This window comes from Rhinoderma darwinii, chromosome 10 (assembly GCF_050947455.1).
Source record: "Rhinoderma darwinii isolate aRhiDar2 chromosome 10, aRhiDar2.hap1, whole genome shotgun sequence".
NCBI classification, from domain to species: domain Eukaryota; kingdom Metazoa; phylum Chordata; class Amphibia; order Anura; family Rhinodermatidae; genus Rhinoderma; species Rhinoderma darwinii.
This window is the reverse complement of record NC_134696.1, coordinates 19864265-19873842: the sequence shown is the minus strand read 5'-3', so window position 1 is coordinate 19873842 and position 9578 is coordinate 19864265. Positions and strand designations below refer to the sequence as shown.

Genomic DNA, 9578 nt, shown 5'->3' with positions numbered 1-9578 from the left:
TGCAGTCATTTCTTATTCATCTGAATGGGACTTGTAGAAATCCTGCACCTGCGGCAGAAACAGCTCGTTCACATGTACGGAAAAGATTTCTGCAACCAATCTGCAGCATGTGAACAAAGCCTCAAGATGCAGCCGCCGCAGAGTAACTAACCATCCCCCCATGTCTTGTGCTGTATACGGAGATGTATTAACCCCTCGTGTCTTGTCGTGCTGTATACGGAGATGTATTAACCCCTCGTGTCTTGTCGTGCTGTATACGGAGATGTATTAACCCCTCGTGTCTTGTCGTGCTGTATACGGAGGTGTATTAACCCCTCGTGTCTTGTCGTGCTGTATACGGAGATGTATTAACCCCTTGTGTCTTGTTGTGCTGTATACGGAGATCTATTAACCCTTTGTGTCTTGTTGTGCTGTATACGGAGATGTATTAACCCCTCGTGTCTTGTTGTGCTGTATACGGAGATGTATTAACCCCTCGTGTCTTGTTGTGCTGTATACGGAGATGTATTAACCCCTCGTGTCTTGTGCTGTATACGGAGATGTATTAACCCTTTGTGTCTTGTTGTGCTGTATATGGAGATGTATTAACCCGTCGTGTCTTGTCGTGCTGTATACGGAGATCTATTAACCCTTTGTGTCTTGTTGTGCTATATACGGAGATGTATTAACCCCTCGTGTCTTGTGCTGTATACGGAGATGTATTAACCCCTCGTGTCCTGTTGTGCTGTATACGGAGATGTATTAACCCATCGTGTCTTCTCGTGCTGTATACGGAGATGTATTAACCTCTCGTGTCTTGTGCTGTATACGGAGATGTATTAACCCCTCGTGTCTTCTTGTGCTGTATACGGAGATGTATTAACCCCTTGTGTCTTGTCGTGCTGTATACGGAGATGTGTTAACCCCTCGTGTCCTGTTGTGCTGTATACGGAGATGTATTAACCCATCGTGTCTTCTCGTGCTGTATACGGAGATGTATTAACCCCTCGTTACTTGTTGTGCTGTATACGGAGATGTATTAACCCCTCGTGTCTTCTTGTGCTGTATACGGAGATGTATTAACCCCTTGTGTCTTGTCGTGCTGTATACGGAGATGTATGAACCCCTCGTGTCTTGTTTTGCAGCTGAGGAAGCCGGTTATTGAGAAGATGAGGAGAGATCGGATTAATAGCAGCATTGAGCAGCTGCACATCTTACTGGAGAAGGAGTTTCAGAGACATCAACTCCCCTCCAAACCTGAGAAAGCCGATATCCTGGAGATGACGGTCACCTTCCTGCGGCGGCACATGGCGGAGAGAAGTAAGTGTCTTGTCCCAGCTCCTCACACCCCTCATAGGTTTCTTACTGAGAGCAGATTGCAGCAGGTGATGGACGTTGTCACTGACATGTATGTCTTCCCTCTTCTAGATGTCACAGCCTCCAGCCAGGCCCAGAGAGAAGGCTACTCCACCTGCGTCCAAGACTCCATCACCTTCCTGTCCCAGCACAAACAGACCCAGCTCCAGATCCAGCTGCTGCAGAACCTCCCTGGGGCTCACACTGTAAGGGCACGTACAGACATGGCAGAGTTTTTCCGCTACAAATGTTGGTGCAGATTTGGGGCATTTACGCAACGAATCTGCACCAACATTTGCATATTTGACAGGTAATTCAGACGTTGCAGATATCACGGCGGACTTGCCACAGATTTCAGTTTTTGCATTGCAAAGGCTGAAATCCGCAGTGAAATTCCGCTTCTTCTCCGCAACAGACAGTGAATGCTGCGGAGGGAAAATTCTGCACCGCAGCCTATGGTCCGCAGCGGAGTTTTCCGCAACATCTGCACGATGATAACTAAAAAGGTGTTGAAACCAATGGACAAACTGTCTGCAAAGGATTTCCACTGCAATTCCGTCACGTCTGAATGTGCCCTAACATATGGGGCTGTATCGCCTGGTAGGGGAGTTGTCACCTGGATGGACTTGATATTCTATGGAGAAGTTATTTCCAGCACTTATGTAATGAATCTTTCCTTTGGAGAACATTGTTCATGTAGTTCATGTAAAAACATAACAGTCATACAGACCCATTTCATTGCTAAACGCTGATTATAATTTATTTATTTTTGTCTAAAATCCTAGCCAATAGATTACAGCTTATCCTACCACACATACTCAGTCCGGCACAAACAGGCTTCACTCAGGGAAGGCAATGCATAAAAAATGTCCGCGCGGCAGTGGCGGCCACGGTGATGGCTCGGAGCCCACAGAGTCCGGTAACTATGCTTATGAGTTTAGACGCAGAAAAGGCGTTTGATAAAATGGCGTGGCCTTTCCTGACCGAAGCCCTAATGCAGCGCAAATTCGGTGCTACTTTTCTGAACTACATAGCGCTACTACAAACTGACACCAGGACCACAATTACGGTTAACGGACATAATACACCTCATTTAGATATATTCCGGGGGGCACGTCAGGGATGTCCACTCTCACCCCTACTTTTCAATTTGTCAATAGATCCTTTGTTGAGACATTTACAAACCTCCCCAGTATTTCAGGGCATAAAAACAGACGGGGCTGAAATCAAAATTGTAGCATTTGCGGATGACATACTGTTGATGATCTCCGACCCAAAACAAGCCCTACCTCAGATAATGGGGGACCTGACTACTTTTGGACGCCTTTCGGGTTACACGCTCAACATCGATAAAACTGAGACACTTTTGCTTAAGGGACTGTCAAAGCCTTTGTGGTCTTCTGCATACCCTTTTCGATGGCAACCTAACTCGCTGAAATACTTGGGGGTACAGATAACAAAAAATCCATCGGATCTATATAGACTTAATATCCGCCCATATATACAAAAGTTGGAGGTTACACTGAAGATTTGGGGATCCTTGGCCCTTTCATACCTGGGGAGAGCATACTTACTAAAAATGACAGAATTGCCCAGACTTTTATATTTATTTCATACACTCCCAATTTATCTCACTCCTGGGGATGAAAAACGCATCAATTTCTTATATCGTACTTTTATCTGGGGGGGGGGGAAGAGACCGAGGATAGCGTACAAATTGTTACAGCAACCCAAACTCAATGGAGGGATAGCTTTCCCTAACATCCGAATATATAACCTAGCATCCTTACTTCGGGCAATAAGGGATTGGATAAATAATACATCACACTTTTCAGATACAGGATTGGAGCAAAAGCTTCTCCCGGACTGTGCACTACCCGCCATGCTTCATTTACAGCATCATATGCTGTCGGAAGAAATGAAGGATAACCCTCTCTTGCTATCTACATGGAAGGGGTGGAATAAAATCAGACACATATTGGGAGTTTCTCCGCTGATCTCCCCTTATGTGACTTTAGTCAAGAATCCTGGCTTTCAGGATGGTGGGTCCCATGCTATATTTGGTAACTGGTTCAGGGCAGGTATCAAGAACGTACATTGTCTGTTGCTTGTTGCGGAAAAGAAGATGTACACGAGAACAGAACTTCTGCAAAAATATCCGGATGTACCGTTCCCTCACTTCATGTATTTTCAGGCGAGAAGTTATAACACTCTGCTACATAAACTGACTGATAGGGATTGGAACCCCGCTGTACATGCAAAATTCAACAAACTCCTGAGTATTAGGGGAGCGATATCTCGAAACTATCAAGCTCTACACACACTTATAGATTATGCGGAAACTGAAGTTTCCCTCTCCAAATGGGTATTAGATGACTCCACTCTAACTTATGGGAATATACTGTTAGCGTTAGAACAAGCCTATAAATACTTACCATCTGCCAGGTATTTGGAAATGAGAATAAAGATATGTCACAGAGCATACCTTATTCCCTCAAGGGGTTATCTGATGGGTATATATACTAAGGGGGGATTCACACGAGCGTGTATTCGGTCCGTGCGGGCCGCGTGGTTTTCACGCGGCACGCATGGACCAATACAAGTCTATGGGGCAGTACAGACAGTCCGTGCTTTTTGCGCAGCGTTTGTCTGCTGCGCAAAAAGCGCGACAGGTTCAATAACTCTGCGTATTTCGCGCATCACGCACCCATTGAAGTCAATGGGTGCGTGAAAACCACGCAGGTTGCACGGAAGCACTTCCGTGCGAACTGACTGAAACAGCGCACCAGCTGTCAAAAGGATGAATGTAAACAGAAAAGCAACACGTGCTTTTCTGTTTCCGAACATCCAAACGGAGTGTCTTTGCGATGAGCGAAGCCGGACAAGCGAACCGAACTTCACCGGGTTCGGCCGAACTCGTTTTGGCCGAACCCGGCAAAAAAATTATCGGTAAGCGACGTCAGGAGATAGTCACTGTCCATGGTGCTGAAAGAGTTAAACTGTTTCAGCACCATGGACAGTGACTTCCGATCCCAATATACATGAACCTGTAGAAAAAAATACGAAGTTCTGACTTACCGATAACTCCCGGCGTCTTCCTCCAGTCGGACCTCCCGGGATGACAATTCAGTCCAAGTGACAGCTCCAGCCAATCACAGGCCAAGCACAGGCTGCAGCGGTCACATGGACTGGCGCGTCATCCAGGGAGGTGGGGCCCGATGTCGAGAGGCGCGTCACCAAGGACGCGTCACCAAGGACGCGTCACCAAGGCAACGGCCGGGAAGTTCTCGGTAAGTACGAACTTTTTCTTTTTTTTCAACAGGTTTTTCGATATTGTGTTCGGCATTCACTGTCGAGGGTGCTGAAAGAGTTACTGCCGATCAGTTAGCTCTTTCAGCACCTTGGACAGTGACGGGCGTCGACTAGCCTCATCTCTATGATGGTGGCTGCGCGAAAATCACGCAGCCGCGCATCATACACGGATGACACACGCAGCTGTCAAATGGTTTTTGCGCGCGCAAAAACGCAACGTTCATGTGTATCTGCCCTAACTCTAATTGCTTTAAAGGGAATGTGTTGCCAGCAAAACATGTTTTTTTTTTTTAGTTAAACAATTAGTGTGTAGGTGATTAAACATTGTTCTAATTTTTTTTATTTTTTTCACGAGTCAGGAAATATTATAAATTGGATTCAATTTATAATATTTCCCAGCACTGGTCACTAGATGGAGCTATTCCCAAAATTGCAGCATTGCATGTGGTAAAGCAACCACATTGCTTTATGCTGCAAAATTAGGAAAAAATCCCTCGCTCTAGTGAGCTCTCAGAATCCCCCCCTCCTTTATCCTGGCTAGTGCCGGGAGAAACGAGGGGTTTGAACGGTCTAACCTCCTACACTGTGTGTCGCCATTTTTTGAGCTAACACACAGTGTAGTAGGTTAACATACAGTAGTAAACACACTGAAACACGAACATACATAGAAATCACTTACCTGCTCCAGTCGCCGCCGCTCCCTCCGGTCCGTCCGCTCCGTCTGCTGCCGCTGCTCCATGTGCACAAGTCCGGAAGCCGCGACCGGAAGTAATAATCTTACTGTCCGGCCGCGACTTCCGGTCCACAGGAAAATGGTGCCGGACGGCGCGCAGTTCAACTTGGACTGTGTGTTTCTAAAACTGATATAAAAAAAAAAAATTGGTGACACTGTTCCTTTAAATGTGGCAAGGCTGACGCAAATCTATATCACTGCCTGTGGACATGCCCGGTGATACAACAATTTTGGGATAGATTAAGAACGTTTACTTTAACACACCTGAATAACTTCGTTCCTAATGATGCCTTGTGGGCTATTTTTGGATATCTGGACAAAAGATGTTATAACTATACATGGGGAGCAGGTAAATTATTGCATATGATAGCAGCAGCGGGTGTAAAATCTATTTTGCACACTTGGTTGCAAAAACGAGCGCCGCCGTTCCAATTGTTTTTGGATAAATTCACATTTTTGTTCAGGATGGACTGGACGGAAACCTCAATACGTAAGACGATGCTCATAGAATCTTTTTTTGACACTTGGGGAAGTTTTATCTCTGTTCTTCCACAACGAGTTAGGGAGGCTATCAAGACCAATTTCCAGAGCACTGTGTGGTACCAGGAAAGGGTATTGATGGGATCACCACCGATGTCATAATAACAATATATGTGAAACCCGGACCTACGTTTTGGAACCTGTTAGGCGGGACCGCAGGTTTCCCATTAATACACTCTGGGGCATTTATGCCTGTGCCTACCACAAGGGAATAAGGTATACAATATTTGCTGGGTGGCAGTGTTTTGGGGAATGTGGGGAGCATGGCTGGTTCTAAGTTCCACATGGGAACTTTTGTTTGCACTTGAGCAAAGTGCTGATTTATTTTTGATTTGCTGTTATTTTATTTCTTATGGTTTACTGTACTGATAGGGGCATTGTTCCTTACCTAGCTACTGACATGGCGGACACCCATATATTTCTGATTTGCACAGGATTAGCTGTATCTTCTGCTATTATATCAATCGTTGTTATTATCACAATGCCCTTGTCGCTTTGATGTTTCTGTTTCATTGTAAAATAATTGTTTATGGTGAAAATCACAATAAAAAAATTTGTTAAAAAAAACCAAAACATAACAGTCCTTATGGTACATTCCAGTTGCTGATAATTAGATTTATGTAAATTAATCAGATTTTTAATGTCAATTTAGTGATTTATCCTCCGCAGAATGGCAGTGTATGCTGAGAGTTGTAGTTTCACAACAGCTGGAGAGCCACAGGTTATAGACCCAGACTGGTTTAATGCCATGCATTGATTATAGATATTATTTAATGAATCGCCCCCTATGGATTGTACTATGTACATACAATGTAAAGCTCGTATCAAGCATCAAGTATCTCTCCAGAGAGCACAAGTTCTGTGTAAGGAAATGTCTTCTTCAGGTTCATTATCCTTTTATTGCAGTGTACGGTCTGCATATGTAATGGTTCAATATATAATTATTGTGATGTTTTGTCCATAGTGTATATCTGCAATATTTGTAGAATACAATGTATCAAAGTAATGTGTAATAACATGACAAGTGTGTTGTATAATGCAGACAGGTTTTTTCTTTTGTCTTTTTTTTAAAGAAAAAACAATATTAATAAATATATAGATATCCTTTACCTCTGTCTTTGTAACTTTTTGTTGTGTAGATGATAGATAGATAGATAGATAGATAGATAGATAGATAGATAGATAGATAGATAGATAGATAGATAGATAGATAGATAGATAGATAGATAGATAGATAGATAGATAGATAGATAGATAGATAGATAGATAGATAGATAGATATGTAGTGTCCCACAGGAGCACTACTATGAAAACTATGTTTGTCTTCATGTGTTGTGTTATGCTGCCATCTACAGGTCCAGAAATGTTATGACATTGTGTTTCAGCCTATGCGGAGTGTTTTTCTATAATGTAACAGAAGCTGGGAGGAGTTAATTAGGGAGTGGTTAGAGTGAGTGAGGGCAGTGGTGAGCTAGGAGTGGATGCAGCAGGAAGCACAGGGAAGGTGCTCCTGAGTTCAGCCATTTGCGGATTACAGAGAAAGACAGGCCTAAAGAGATTTATTGGAATAACAGCTCAAGGAACCAGAAGAGTCCAGAAAGAGAGACTGTGAGTAGAGAGATAATAGCACTCCTGCGTTTAGCATTGGGCTACACTGATTGAGCTGAATTTGGATGACATATTTGTATTGTACAATCTCCATCTTGAAAAGTAAAAGTGTGCTGCAAGCTCTCCTGATTAACTGCCACCACCGTCTCCTGTCTTCTATTTGCACTCTACACCAAGGGCACCCCAAATAACACCAGACAGGAGTCAGCCACCAAGGGAGTGCCCCGGGGGAAACAACAGTCATCATCATCATCTTGTGCAACCCCCTCATCACTGTGTGTGTGTGTCCCTGGGAGGTGGGAAGGCCTGCAAGGCAAAATACCACCGTGACACAAGACAGAGAGCCCAGTATCCACCATTTTGGGTTCCTGCATTCCCCGCCACCCACGGGCCACCACATATAATTTTGGCGTCACGAACAGGATATCTATGGCCTCTGTGCCTTATGAACTAAGTCAGCGCTGATGCGCCACAGCCGGAGCCAGATTATCGCAGCCGGAGCAGAGTTACAGACATTTCGCTACAGCCGGAATAAAAGTTTCCCGGCAAGTCGCCGCCATATTGGAAGTGGCAAGGAACTGCGCAAGAGAACCCGCGAAAACAGCGGAGCAGCTAAGAGAAAGCTGGTGAGTGCCTGAATAGGCCAGTAAATGAGATTTAAAGTAAAAAGTGGCAGTTAACAGTGTAGAGACACCGGAAAAGATATCCGGAAAAGAGGCTTAGTGCATAGCCTGAAATTGAACACCCGTTGCTAGGGGTTACTGTAGGACTTATTGCAGAAAATGTCTGACGACGGAGATAACGGCTCTCCAAGCCCCAGTGGGTCACCTCCAACAGCGCAAGTGATGCCACTCACTATGCCCTATTACTTTGGAGCACCATGGCTTCCTCGCTACAAAGGCGAAGTTCATTCCCTGAGGGAATTCAAAGAGAAGATGCTGTCCATGTTCCGTTTGTATCCTGTCTCAACAGACCAGAGGGTTGAGATATTGATAGGACAACTAGAGGGCGCAGCATTAAGAGAAGTGAAATCCTGGCCCAGAACAGAGAAAAAAACAGTGGAACAGATACTGGACCGATTGCGTGCCACATTTGAAGTAAGGACTGTGGCAGAGCTCAAGATGAGATTCTTTGGAAAGAAGCAGCAGCCCGGTGAGTCATTGAGAGACTTTGCTTTATCCCTGCAGGAGGCCCAGCGGGCAATTATGCAAGTAGAACCCTTAGAGGCTGCAGAGGCTGACAAGGCCTTAAGGGAGCAGTTTGTTGAAGGAGCTGCATCTGAAGCTCTTAAAAGTCAGCTCAGAATGTTGGCCTCCCAGAACCCAAGCTGTATCTTCTTGGACTTTAAAGAGCTCGCAATTAGAATCCTGGGGACTGAAGCCGCAGCGGTTCAAGCCAAAGTTTTCCCCTATTCCATAGAGACTCCTACGGAGTCGCAAGTAGATCATCCTACAGCAGCGGGAAGTCAAGTTGCACTAGCTCAGTGTGCTCACATGCAAGCTCAAGATCCAGTTGGTGAACTGAGGGACCAAATTGCTGTCCTCACCAAGAGCCTCAGTAAAATGTGCCAGAAAATGGAAGATATGGAGCAACGCCAGAAAGAAAGCCGCCGCTACTCCAGTAACAGGTTCAGTAACCGATCAGAAGGGGGAAGTTACCGGAATTGGGGTAGACGCTCTTCTGACAGATTTGATACCACCGGAAGACCGATTTGTCGTAGGTGTCAAAGAGCTGGCCATATTGAAAGAGAATGTCCCACCTGTGCTCAGAGCCGAGGAGAGCGTCATGACCAGAGAGCCCCACTTCACCCCATCATCAGTCATAGACCGCTGGAACTGGTAGCCATTGACCATGTCAAGTTTGAACCAAGCCGCACTGGGTATACTTATGCTATAACTATAATTGACCACTATACGAAGTTCGTGGTAGCTATGCCAGTGAAAGACCTGACTGCCAAGACCACCGCTGCCATCTTTTGGAAGAATTTCGTACTCCCCTATGGCTGTCCGGACAAGATCCTGACTGATCGTGGTTCCGCATTTGAGTCTCA

The 9578-nt window shown here is 45.1% G+C and overlaps 1 protein-coding gene across 1 annotated transcript; it reads left to right on the top strand.

Annotated features, from left to right (window-relative positions):
* LOC142661830 (transcription factor HES-5-like) lies at positions 1-6961 on the top strand. Its single transcript, XM_075839441.1, has 3 exons — positions 1-142; positions 1125-1299; positions 1408-6961. Exons 2-3 carry the CDS (start codon positions 1149-1151, stop codon positions 1647-1649), a joined length of 393 nt encoding a protein of 130 aa, XP_075695556.1. The 5' UTR covers positions 1-142; positions 1125-1148; the 3' UTR covers positions 1650-6961.
* The last annotated feature ends 2617 nt before the right edge of the window (positions 6962-9578 follow it).